Source organism: Somniosus microcephalus, chromosome 12 (genome assembly GCF_052327205.1).
Source record: "Somniosus microcephalus isolate GS21.2 chromosome 12, FLI_Smic_1.0, whole genome shotgun sequence".
NCBI classification, from domain to species: Eukaryota; Metazoa; Chordata; class Chondrichthyes; order Squaliformes; family Somniosidae; genus Somniosus; species Somniosus microcephalus.
Window position 1 is genome coordinate 145,997,527 of NC_140998.1, and position 13,912 is coordinate 146,011,438.

At 48.8% G+C, this 13,912-nt stretch overlaps 1 protein-coding gene across 1 annotated transcript in view; it reads right to left on the reverse strand.

Moving 5' to 3' along the window:
• LOC147109583 (pleckstrin homology domain-containing family G member 3-like) overlaps positions 1–13,912 on the reverse strand; it is a 70,334-nt gene that overhangs the window by 22,746 nt on the left and 33,676 nt on the right. The window contains exons 9-11 of the mRNA XM_086002325.1: positions 10,035–10,136; positions 8,126–8,164; positions 1,203–1,639 (exon numbers count right to left, since the gene is read on the reverse strand). Of these exons, the coding sequence (XP_085858451.1) occupies positions 1,203–1,639; positions 8,126–8,164; positions 10,035–10,136 (578 nt within the window). The remainder of the gene's footprint in view (positions 1–1,202; positions 1,640–8,125; positions 8,165–10,034; positions 10,137–13,912) is intronic.

A 13,912-nucleotide genomic window follows, 5' to 3' on the forward strand; every position in this document is an offset into this window, starting at 1 on the left:
AGATGCAGAGTAAAGTTAATTTTACACTGCTGCACCAAGCACTCCCAGGGCAGGTACAGCACGAGTTAGATACAGAGTAAAGCTCCCTCTACACTGTCCCATCACACACTCCCAGGGCAGGTACAGCACGAGTTAGATACAGAGTAAAGCTCCCTCTACACTATCCCATCACACACTCCCAGGGCAGGTACAGCATGGGTTAGATACAGAGTAAAGCTCCCTCTACACTATCCCATCACACACTCCCAGGGCAGGTACAGCATGGGTTAGATACAGAGTAAAGCTCCCTCTACACTATCCCATCACACACTCCCAGGGCAGGTACAGCACGAGTTAGATACAGAGTAAAGCTCCCTCTACACTATCCCATCAAACACTCCCAGGGCAGGTACAGCACGGGTTAGATATAGGGTAAATCTCCCTCTACACTGTCCCATCAAACACTCCCAGGGCAGGTACAGCATGGGTTAGAAGAGCTTATTTACTACGCAGGGTGACATTTTGATTCTCCAACGTAGCCACCCTTGTGGTCTCTCGGAGTTAAAATGGCACATCAGTGCCAACATGTGACAAATTACAGTCAAACTTGTGCCACAGAGTTAAGCCTACTGACAACTGGGTTGAAACTGCCCAAGCTCACTTGACATAGAACCCCCACAGCCAGCAGAGGGAAGAGCCAACTATCTGAGTCTGGGCTGACTTTGAACCAGGAGTAAAAGAATTGTTTTCTGTTTCATTCAGCCCCCTACCAAACACTGAATTGATACCCAGATGCCTTTCCTGTTGATTGTGATTGACCTGGATTGAGTTCCATTCTCAAAATAAACCAGCAAACGCAAAGAGGCAATATAATGTGACCAGACCTGGTTTCAGGTGCTAATGACAACATATATTCATAATCAAGTCAATTGAATCAGCTTCTCTCAGCAGTTCATGGGTTAATGGCGTCTTGACGACGTTAGCGTTGAGTATTGATCAAGGTATCTAAGCATGCAACTCTGCTGAATGATCCCATGCATTCCTCGTCAAAGCAATCAGAGCCCCAGAGCATGCTGGGATAGCAGCAGCAAACACAAATGGCAGGTGTTAAAAAGTTAGCGGTGCAGCCACTTCGAGCTGGTTCAAACCAGCGGAGCAGGCGGCCAAGCCTCTTCCCATGCGAAGGCGAACAGAGAGAGAGAGACAGAAATAGAGGCGCTCACCATGGAGAACTTAGCAGAAAGCAAAGCCCTGGCTCTATAGTGCCAACAGGAGATGGCAGCCAGCAGTGAACTGGCAAAGTCGGCTACCTGGTCGCCCTCTATCATTAATTCCTCTTCTGGCTCCACGTCTCCTTGGACAAGGTCAGTACCTCTCGCCGTTTCCTCAGAGTCCCTTGCATTCAGGAGGTCCAAGGAGTCTTTGCTATGGGCCAGGTCATCCTCGCTTTCATGCCTCTCGCCCTCAGGTTCGCTCGTACTGACACCAGTCATAGAATTCAGGGAGTCCTTATTGCCCAGAAGCGCTCCATCGCTGCCTGCGTGCTGTTTGAAGGGGTCAAATGATTTAGTCATTGGCGCAAATGCGCGCCAAGGCAGTCTATATCTTATAGACACTCTTTCCAACAATGACCATTTATTGTAGATGATCACTGGCAAAGTTTAGACAGATTTTTCCCTCGTGTGCTTGTGATAGCTCAGTCCTATTAACATAGGATATATAGCACAGAAACAGGCCATTCGGTGTTTATGCTCCACTCAAGCCTCCTCCCGTCTTTCCTCATCTAACCCATCAGCACAACCCTCTATTCCCTTCTCCTTCAATATGCTTATCTAATCGCCCCTTAAATGCACCTATACTATTCGCTTCAACTGTTCCCTGTGGTAGCAAGTTCCACATTCTCGCCACTCTCTGGGTAAAGAAGTTTCTCCTGAATTCCCTATTTGATTTCTTGGTGACTATCTTATATTGATGGCCTCTAGTTTTGCTCTTCCCCACAAGTGGAAACATTCTCTCTGTATCAACTCTATCAAAGCCTTTCATGATTTTATAGACCTCTAATAGGTCACCCCTCAGCCTTCTCTTTTCAAGAGAAAGGAGAACCAGCCTGTTCATCCTTTCCTGATAGGTATACCCTCGCATTTCTGGTATCATCCTTGTAAATCTTCTCTGCACCCTCTCCAGTGCCTCCACATCCTTTTTATAATATGGTGGCCAGAACTGTACGCAGTACTCTAAGTGTGGTCTAACCAGGGTTCGAAACAGGTTTAGCATAACTTCACTACTTTTTAATTCTATCCCTCTAGAAATAAACCCTAGCGCTTGGTTTGCTATAAATCTATTTATTCCCTGGCCATCAATGTCCTCCCTTACTTTACTTTTTCCTATGCTCTCCTTTCCTGTTTTGTTTATATTTAGTCTGGTTTCATTTCTTGTAGATCTCTCCCCCCGTCTTACTAGTTTAGTATCATAAGCATTCCTACGCAATATTTTAGGTAGTTGGGCCAGAATATTAAATTGGTTACCTTAAATTGGTTGGTACTCGGAAGCAGCCAATCTAGATAGAATATTACCTGGACTCAATATCAAAAATGCGCATCTGTGTAAACAATTTGACTTTGGGTTCCTGTTTTTCTTGGAGGTCTTTAATTCCATTTGAGGAAATGTCTAAGACTGAGAGCCAAAAATGGGCAATTGGAGGTTCTCTCATCCTGTGTGTCAGCTGTGGCTCAGTGTGTAACACTCTTTTCTGAGACAGAAGATTGTGGGTTCAAGTCCCACTCCAGAGTCCTGGTGTCCTGGCCAATATTTATCCCACAACCAACATCACTAAAAGAGATTATCTGGTCATTATCATATTTGTGGGAGTTTGCTGTGCACACATTGGCTACCACGTTTCCTACATTTCAACAGTGACTACACTTCAAAAGTACTTAATCGGCTGTGAAACACTTTGAGATGTTCTGAGGTTGTGAAAGGCATTATATAAATGTAAGTCTTTTTATTTGTTCAATAATATTGACCACCATATCAAGGGCAACTAAATATGAGCAATAAATGCTATCCTTATCCCATCTGGCCTATATGTGACTCCAGTCACACACCAATATGGTTGACTGCCCTCTGAAATGGCCTAGCAAGCCGCTCAGTTGTATCAAACCATTACCATGCCAGCGACGCCCATATCCCAAGAACGAATATTTTTAAAAAAGTAAAAAGAATCACGGCCCACAAGGATGACATAAACAAATAATAAGCATTGTTATCCTGTGATCATCTTATATTTCTCTTGCTATTATACCAGACCTCTGAAGAGACTGGAGCTGTGATACCCATCTCAGCACATGGTCTTGTATATCAGGTTCACAGCTGTTTTGCTGGGGAAGTGGTTGAATGGCTAGAGACAGGCTTCTGCGGGTTGGGGGGCAGGGAGGGTATATTTGAAATCTGTCTTCATTGACAATACTGTTGCCAGAGGTTACCTGAAATACAGGATGAGCAGCATGACCTGCTTTTGCTAGTTCACCAATTCTCTTCTGGCTATATTGATGTACAGGCAGAAGTTAATAAAGGATCTAGGAGTTGTCTGCCTCACATAAAAGCATATAATCGAAGATATGGTTGCTTATAGTACAGAGAACTGTTAAAGATTCTTGACTGTTTTTGTTTTGAAAAAGAAGCTGAGTTACACCAGCTTTTATAAGCAAGCTGAAATCTTGGCTCATTTTAATCTTGCTCTCATTAATCTTATTTCTTAATAAATTTGTTCATGATTTTTAGCCTGATATATATGGTTTGTTGGTGTTATTTGCCAGTTAGTCAGAGAGCGCATTTGGAGATCCCACACATTTCCAATACACTTTGAGCGTTCACTCTATGTCTTTCAGCCAGCTAGATTACTCCACACATAAGGCCACGTTTTGGTTCATAGGGAGTGAGGGTTTGCCTATGCAAATAGACAGGAGTTACACCAACATTTTGCTAGCTGGAGCCCTCTAGATTTAACCCCATTGGAGTTTGTTGGGTTAGTGAGAAAGCATCTAATTTTCATGGGGCTGGTGGGCCGCACACCATGGGGGTCACATCCTGGTGCTGACTCCTGCTGCTGGACACCTTTGCTTGGCCCTCATCGAGAGACAACTGCCCTCCCTCGGAGACCCCATGCATTGCCCCCGGCCCTGTGTAAGGAGGCTGATGCATAACATTTCTTGAGAAATTTAATGATCTAATATTCAGGGGTTCAGGCTACTTATCTGGCCTGGACTTCCTTCCCTCCACCAAAGAGTAGATCCAACCCTCAGCCTTCTGGAGGTCAGTGCTCACATCACTGGGTATAAAGGCCTCAAACCCAACCCCAGGCCCATCATAGGCTGGGGAAGCATTAGCTCCGTGTCCAGTGTCCGTGCCCCTAGTCCCACCCCATCAACCAAGCAGGAATTCCCAACTGAGGTTAGGGCCCAGCACATCCAGGTCCTGGACTTATCAAGTTGTTGCAAACCAGAATCCTGCCGGAATGGCTGAGGGGATTAGGCTTCTACACGTTTGAAAATGGACAGGGTAATGCCAATCATAGATCTCTCGCTCACACGTTGTATCGTACAGAACCTGAGGTAACAGACATGAACAGCTTGACGTGCTGTCAAACACCAGCCCCTCACAGGTTTAGATACATGGCGACCGAGCTGTAGTGCACACTGGTCAGCAGCCCGTTCTGATGGCAAAGAGGCCTCTGCCACTTTGAGGCCCCAGCCTCATTTACAGTTGTCAGGCAAGCTGCGGGGAGCCAACCAGGCCTCCTGGGGCAGCTCGCTTGAAAATCGGGCCAGGCCGATAAGTGGTAAGGGCAGAGGGGAGAGTGTGGTGGGGGGGGGGGGGGGGGGGCGGAAGAGAGGGAGGGGAGAAGTAGGGGTCCCTGGGCAGCAGAGGCCCAGATTATTTGCTCCTGCTCCTCCAGAGCCCACAAAACTAATTTGACACTTGCCTTTGCCGGGCCTCTTCGGTTCCATCGCCCGTGGGACTGGCTGGTGTGAGCACAGTTCATCATACCTAAAATGGAGCTGGCCACATTGCTGGCGGTGACAGGGCGGTAAGGCTGCTGGCCACATTCAGAGGCCATTGCCCCCGTGGCGAGGGGAGTGAAAATCGACCCCACAGGAATTCGTAGAGGAGCTGAATTATCCCGGTCAAACTTTGGCCGGTGAACTAGTTTTCCTGCAGAGATCTGCTGGATGTTTCGCTTAGACTTTGCTAACTGGACGGATACAACTAATCAGCCACAATATCGAATATGCATGGACTTGGCATAAAATTAATAAAAACCCAACACAAACGTCTGCCGTAGACCGGAGCTTAATGGGTTGAACCCTCGGGGCAAGTGCCAACCCGATGATCAAGGGGGTGGGGGCATTGTGAGGCAGTGACGTTCCACGTTACCTGGCCAAAAGGGGCCAGGCTCGAGCTCAAAGCTGCGGCCCATTCTCTTGTCTGTTGCTTAAAACCTGAGAGAGCCCGGTTCCCTCACGAACGAACAGTGTATGGGGTGGGTGGGTGGGAAAAGACTTATAGAAGATATATAATAACACAGTTTTCCGATCACCTCAGTCGAACAATCAGGATGCGGTTCAGGCCCAGGCGCCCCTTGATGACTCAGTGAGGTTATGCAGGGCGCGGGCGAGCTCTAGTTGAGCCCCACTCTGCGCTAAGTTGGGCCGATGACAGCTTGAGCCGTCGTGGCACTGTGTTTAAGTTAGGAAGGCTGGGAGGGGACACAAGCCGAGGGTCCCTGCTCGCGATCACGGCCGGGTGGCCTGCGGGCATGTCGAGTTTATCCGCAATGCATTCCACAGACGAATAGCTCACAAGGCACTCCCCTGTCTAGGCCTGAATTCTGGAGGGCAGGTGAGGAGTCATGGACCGGCTAGGAGTCTAACTCCTACGTGAGAAGACGAGGAGGAGTGACGAAGGTTTCAATTATTGTGGAAATTACCCATCAGCAGCGACAGACTCAGTTTTAAAAAAAGACAAGAAGGATTAGTTCGATTAAAGGAGATGTTGGTCTTACCTTTAGAGTAACTGTGGCGTTCAAGGGGGGGCCGTCATGTCGAAAGAAAGGAGAGAGAGAATGTTAGACATCATGCATCAGGAGGTCGGCTCAATGGGGAGGTGGGCGATCCCTCTTAAACTGGTAGAGGGTACAAGTGCCCTATTCGAGTGGCACAGGCAGGAGAGACTGCTGCCCACCCTCTCAGCTGGAAGACAGTGAGTGTCTTGCAATGGAATAGATGGAGGGGAAGTGTGGGAACCAAGTGATGGGAGTAAACGATTATTTGCCAAGAAAGAACGAACGAACTTGCATTTAAATCACGCCTTTCTCAAGATGCCCCAAGGTGCTTTACAGCCAATGAAGTACTTTTTGAAGTGTAGTCACTGGTGTAATCTAGGAAACGTGGCAGCCAATTTGCACACAGCAAGATCCCACAAACAGCAAACATGCGATAATGACCAGATATTCTGTTTTTTTTTTAGTGATGTTGGTTGAGGGATAAATATTGCCCAGGACAATGAGGGAACTCCCCTGCACTTCTTCAGAAGAGGGCAGGCGGGGCCTCGGTTTAACGTCTCATCCGAAAAACGGCACCTCTGACAGTGCAGCGCTCCCTCAGTACTGCACTGGGAGTGTCAGCCTAGTCTCTGGAGTGGGACTTGAACCCACAACCTTCTGACTAAGAGGCGCGATTGCTACTCACTGAGCCACGGCCCAATGTGGAACTAAGCAGTAGGAATGGAAGATCCCAGGCTTGAGTCCCAGTCCGTGCTGCTGTCAGCCCAGGTACTAACAATTGACCTCAGCACCTCCCATTCTAGACCCCTATCCAGCACCTCAAGCCTCAAATAGAGGGTGCGTGAATTCAGGGCAAGGGCAGAAGAACATTCCGAAACGGGAATGAAGGCACTTGAGGTGTCAGCCGTGGCTCAGTGGGAGCACTCTCACCTCTGAGTCAGAGCACGTGGGTTCAAGCCCCACTCCAGGGACTTGAGCACAAAATCTCCAGTGCAGTACGGAGGAACTGCTGCACTGTCAGAGGTGCCGTCCCACAGCACTATTTGAAGAGCAGGGAAGTTCTCCCCAGTGTCCAATGTTTATCACACAACCAGTATCACTAAAACAGATGATCCGGTCATTATCACATCGCTGTTAGTGGGACCTTGCTGTGCGCAAATTGGCTGCCGCATTTCCTACATTACAACAGTGACTCCACTTCAAAAGCACTTAATTGGCTGTAAAGCACTTTGGGACATCCTGAGGTTGTGAAAGGCGCTGTATAAATGCAAATCAAAGTCCAAAAAGCTCATCCCTGTTTGACGGACAAATGCCACCGAGGGCCAAATTGGCTCGTCTGTGCTCCCCCCACAGTCAAATAGCCCGTTGGCATTCGCAAGCTTTGACTCCTATGGGTCGAGTTACCAGAAGTACCCAAGGAACTGTTACCCCAGTAATGGATCAACACCTTCAGGGAACGGAGAGGAGTGTGAGGGAGGGGAGAAGTTTATTCTGCGTCAGACACTACGGATTGCTTTTGATCACGGCATTAACGTTCATTTCTCAGATTTTAATTTTAAGGAGCTATTTTTGCATCTAGAAATAAAACAAGGTCTTGACATTTACTAATATTTGGAGGGGGTGCAGCCCAGATTTACCAGAATTATGCTAAAAGGGTTAAATTATGAGGATAGGTTGCATGAACTCGGCGTCTATTCCCTTGTGTATAGATGATTACGGGGTGATCTAATTGAGGTGTTTAAGATGATTAAAAGGAGTTCGATTAGATCAGCCACGATCTAATTGAATGGCGGAACAAGCTTGAGGGGCTGAATGGCCTCCTCCTGTTCCTATGTTCTGAGTGTGTGCGTGGATTACAGGTTTGATAGTGAAGCCGCCCATGGTTGAATACCCTTGCCAGCACTCACTTGCCGAGGGGTGTGGGGGCTCAAAAGTGAAGAATGGCCACTTGGTTAAGTACTGCCCGCGCCTATGGATCTAGTCCGCTGCGAGAGGCGGCACCTTGGGGAGAGAACCGCGAGGAGCAGGAGTGTTGTAATGTGGAGAAACTGGGCACTTATTTTTCTTGGGTGTAAATTCACTCACCGCTCTGCACCAGAGATTTCAGGATCTGTTTCGCCGGCTCTGTGAGGGAAAAAACAAAAAGGAAAAGACAAAGGCATCCTGTCAGATGATTGCCGTACAAATTAATTGGGCCAGAGACTTGCATTCCTTTCATCTGGCCTGGTGTGAAGACTCCAGTTTAGAGCACTGACGAGTCGCATTAGCAGTTGTTTCATGTTCCCTCGTCTCAGGATTGCTGCCGTTTGTAGCACAATGGGTCTGCAGGGAACTCACGTAAGAGAAAGACATTTCCGGCCCTACAACACTTTCAGATCTGCACTCTTCCAATTCTGGCCTCTTGTGCATCCCCCACTCCCTTCATCCCACCAGGCCCTGAGCTCTGGAATTCCCTCCCTAAACCTCTCTACTTCGCTCTCTTCCTTTAAGACGCTCCTTAAAACCTATCTAAGCTTTTGGTCATCTGACCCAATATCTTATGTGTCAAATTTTGTTTGATTACCCTCCTGTGAAGCATCTTGGGATGTCTTACTACATTAAAAGCATTATATAAATGCAAATTGTTGTAGTTATTGTTGTTCAAAGGCTGTGGAGTGCAGCTCCCTTTGCAATACAAATGTGGCATCTGTTCCTCATGTGCAGCGCGGAAAATCACCAGGCTAAAAATTGAGTAGCACCCCAATTGGGGCGCTAACTTTGCCCCGGAAAAGTTAGCGTCCCCGCACCGGAAATTGAGTGGTTGCGCCCCAAGAGGGAAGCAGGGCGCTACTGGAAGCACCCCGCATCCCACTTGGGGCGCTGTGAGTCAATATTGTGGCGTTATGTGCCGCAGCGCCACATGCTGCGGCACGTCGCGCCGCGGTATTGCAGGCCTTCCTCCCCTTCTTAAAGGGGAGGGGCCTTGTGTAGCGCGACCTGGGGCCCGGCTGGGCCCCCGGGGATCGGGAGTGCAGGCAAAAGAGCTTGGCACTCAAGAGAAGTGCCGGGCTCTTGAAGCGCAGCTAGCACTCCGAGGTGGGGGGGTTTCAGGAGGTCTGGGACGGGAGCGCAGGCAGGTGCTGGCAGGCGGCCAGCAACAAAAATGGCCGCCCCGCACCTCACCTTTAAATTGCGCCTCCCTGGCCGCAGGTACGCCCCCCTGACCCCGTCGGACATAGCGTCCGGCGGTAAGTCAGGGGGCGCTCCCGAAGATCGTGGCCTGGGTGACAGCGGGGCGCTGCGCACGCCAATGACGTCATCGCCAGCGGCGCAGGGCGCTACCGGTTAGCACCACCACTGACCTCCCGCTGAATTTTGTGGGAGGCGTGGGCAGTGCCACGCCCGGGCGCTAGTTGGTTTGCGTCCCATTAGCGCCCTCTTAAGGCGCTAACGGGAGGCGCAACCAACTGAATTTTTCCCCCACAGTCTATTTATGTTACAGCCACCAAGTTTGACAGCAGGGCTGTAAAATAAATGAGGAGGTGCTGCTGCTTCTGAGGTGTGAGAGGGTTTTCAGTGGCACCTTTGGGCAGAGCAGGGTTCTGCCAGCATTGTAAATGTTGCCTCCGGAGGCGCCAACTTTGGACACTGGCAGGCCGAGAAAATATTTTGAGAGCTTGTCTGGCCCTTGCTCCTCAGAACCACACTCACCGGAAACTGGCTCCACCTGCTTGCATAGGCTGACTGCCTCAGCCTATTCACGTAGGCCGACAGCCTCGGCCTACCCGTGTAGGCTGACTGCCTTAGACTGTCTTTGGTCCCTGCTCTCCTGGGTAATTTCCCTTTCCCTCACCCAGTTGTAGCTCCCCTATCACCACACTCACTAAGGTCAACAAACTCAGTCTAGCTCAGACCAGGGGTCAAATGGGGTTGGATTAAGGTGGGGAGAAGCAGGAGGGTTCTTCCTGGTCCATGTGTTCATCTTTTGCTTGTTTGGCCCCAGACTAGACCTTACCAGACTGCCTGCGACCCCTGCGGCAGCTCAAGAATTCCTCCATCGGCTGAGTGGGCATAAATTTTTTTGATCGCTCTGGGCTGTAGCGGTACTTGGAAGGATCTAGAAGGATCACAGCAGGAAGAGCAATCAATTACCCATCAGTCATCGGGTCGTAACCAAGTTACAAAGTGGAGGAACAAGCAGAACCAACAATATTTAAGAACATAGAAACTGCTAGACGCAAAAAGACCAAGGTCCCTCTAGTTCGCCTTCTGCCATCCTGGTAGTCACATGATACAATGATAATGGAGTTGTTGACTAATCACTGCAATCAATCTCTATCAATTAGTCTACAATAGATCCAGACATGACACGAGTGGTGGAGAGCTTTGGGAACCATAGGTCCAAAGTCACCTGTTCCTCCCAAGCCTGTTACACTTACCATATGTCATGTCTCAAACTCGTGTACTGTATGCCAAAATGTTATAATCTGAAAGAAATCTATCTAATTTGCATTCAAATGAATCAATACTAACTGCTTCCACCATCGCCTTCGGGAGCCTGTTCCTTAGATTAACCACTTACTGAAATATTGTTTCCGCAGATTCGTTTTGAATTTACCCGCCTTCAAGTGCAGGCCATGTCCTCTGGTTCTACTGTGCTGGACAAGGTGAAACAGCTGGTCATGGTCGACATTATCTAGTCCCTTTAGAATCCTAAAAACAGGAAACAATTGGCTCATGTGGGCATCGTCTTTCACCTTGTCCAGCACAGCAGCACAGCGTGAACAACTGCGAGTTTGGTAAGTGTGGGAGTTTTAAGGGCTAATCTCTTTTAAAATCTAGTGTTAATTGCTAGTAGCTCTTAAGTAAGATTAACTGTTTAAGTTAAAATTTAAACTTTAAATTTTTAAGTTTCTTCAGGCTTAAGCAGAGGCAAACAAGCAAGATCGCCTGCTAGAGAGCTGCTGTAGTCAGTTAATTAGCTAACTGTATTAAACTGGTTCCTGAAACAGTAGCAGAGCAGTGGTGACTCATCTGAGTCACAAACAGTATAAATACAGGGGCCTGTGAGTGTAGCAGCACAGAGTGAACAACTGTGAGTTTGGTAAGTGTGGAAGTTGGGTGAAGTAGGTGCTTGCTTTTCTTAACTTCTCCCGCAGAGAGGCGGCGGCGGACCTGAGCGGGAGCAGACCGAGGGCCGAGAGCGGGGATAAAAGCAGCAACAGACCTGCATCAACAACAGAAAACGGCACTGTGACGTCACAGGTAAGTGATTGGTGGTGACTGTGGGCTAAGGTTTAAGTTAACATATAACTACATTTTAAAAACTGAACTTAATTTAATTAATTTAATAAACTAAACGAGGTAAATAATTTGATTAATACTAAACTAATTAATTAAACAAATAAAATAATGGGAGAACAGGAGATGTGTTGCTGCTGCAATATGTGGGAGCTTGTGGACATTTTTGTCCAGGGCGACTACATCTGCGCTAAGTGTCTGCAGCTCGAGGAACTTCAGCTCCAAGTTGAGGAGCTGGAGTCAGAGCTGCAGACATTGTGAGACATCAGGGAGGGAGAAAGTTACCTGGACCTTTTGCTCCAGGAGGCAGCCACACCCCTTAGATTAAATACTTTAGAATTGACACGTGGTCAGGGACAAGATGGCGTGACTGCGAGTGAGGCAGGTACGGGGATGCAGGAGGTAGTATTGCAAGAACCTCAGTCCCTGCACTTGTCCAATAGATTCGAGGTTCTTGCAACCCTTGTGGACAAGTGCGGGGACTGCGGGGAGGATGAGCAAACTGACCACGGCACTGTGGTACAGGTGGAGGGGGAGAGTAAAAAGGAAGGTGGTTGTAGTAGGTGGCAGTATAGTTAGGGGGATAGATACTGTTCTCTGCAGCCAGGAGTGCGAGTCCCAAAGGCTATGTTGCCTACCTGGTGCCAGGGTAAAGGACATCTCCTCCGGGCTGGAGAAGAACTTGGAGTGGGAGGGGAGGATCCAGTTGTCGTGGTCCACGTAGGTACCAACATAGGTAGGACAAAGAAAGAGGTTCTGCTGAGTTTCAGCAGCTAGGGACCAAATTAAAAAGCAGAACCACAAAGGTCATAATCTCTGGATTATTACCGGATCCACGAGCAAATTGGCATAGGGTCAATAGGATCGGGGAGTTGAATGCGTGGCTCAAAGATTGATGTGGGAGAAGTGGGTTTCGATTTGTGGGGCACTGGCACCAGTACTGGGGAAAGAGAGAGCTGTTCCTGATAATCTGCATCCCAGAGTACTAAAAGAGGTAGCCATGGAAATAGTGGATGCATTGGTTGTCATCTTCCAAAATTCTATAGATTATGGAACAGTTCCTGCAGATTGGAGGGTGTAATGTATGTACCTTTAAGGGGGGGAACTACTTTTTACAGCTCATGTATACTGTAGTACCGGCAGTGACCACACCTGTATATAACGTTGAGTAGTAATTTGTACAGATCAGTTGCAGTCTGAGCCACGTTGAGTAAACACCGTTTGCACCGTTCTCCGCAGTCTGTGTCTGATTATACACGGACGTAACATTGGCGACGAGGCAGGTTCGAACCTACCTGCAACTCTGCATCACCTCCCGGGGATTCGTTCCTGGAGATCAGTGGATTGGAGGTCAAGGCCAGAGACTCGGGCGTCGACCACGGGCAACCGCCCAGTCATCCAGCAGAGACTCGAGAATTGCGGGGGAGGCTGTCGAGAGCCAGGCTTGGCTTTCCAGTCGAGGTGGTCCAGCGAAACGGGCTGGCAACAGGTAGTGCGCAGACCCTTCCCGGACAGCGGCGGGCTAGAGCCCGACCGAGCGGCACAGCAAAGGGCCGAGCAGCGTCGACGGGGGAGAGAGAGAGGGCAGAGCACACTGGGCGCAGCCGGTGTTCAGGGGCCGAGCAGCGTTGGAGAGAGGGAGAGAGAGAAGCGCTCGAAACCTACAGGGCGCCGCCATTGCCACGAGAACCGGCAGCAGCGGGGGAGGAAGGAAAGCGTGGGAGATGCCATTTTAAACCACACCCAAAATGCCGAAGAGTGGCAGTATCACCACATTTGACAATGAAGTCGAAGATTGGACTACATATGTCGAACGGATAGAGGTGTACTGCAAGGCAAATGAGGTGTCAGATGACAAGAAAGCGTCGGTATTGTTGAATTTAATGGGTGCAAAGACGTATGGGTTATTGCGAAATCTAGTAACCCCAACGAAGCCAATGGAAAACAGTTTTGAAGACATAGTAACAATACTAAAGGAACATTTAAACCCCACACCGCTGCTGATAGCAGAAAGATTCAAGTTTCACAAATAGAACCAGCATAAGGATGAAAGAAATGCTGATGGGCTATCACGCCTGCCACTGCCTACTGTGGAGGAAGCACCAGCAGTGGATCCTGTCGAAATATTCCATTCGACTATAGTTGAATACCTACCGGTAACTAACGCTTGTATCGAAAAGGAAACCCGAAATGACCCGACACTGTCTCGGGTATATGATTTGACGGTGAAGGGATGGCCAGCACATGGCAACTCACTGTTGCCAGCATTCTCGACAAGGAGAGAACAGCTGTCAGTGTGCCGGGGGACCTTGATGTGTGGATCCCGAGTGGTAATTCCACCCAAGTTAAGGGATAGAGTGCTCAATGAGCTTCATGAGGGTCATCTGGGAGGAGTAAAAATGAAAAGCCTAGCCAGGGCTTATGTGTGGTGGCCTGGAATCGATAAACAAATCGAGGACCTGACCAAGAGCTGCTCAGGATGCCAGAAAGTCCAAAATGCACCACCACAGGCCCCTCTACACCCATGGGAGTGGCCCTCATCTCCATGGCAACGGGTGCATATTGATTTTGCTGGTCCATTCATGGACTCAA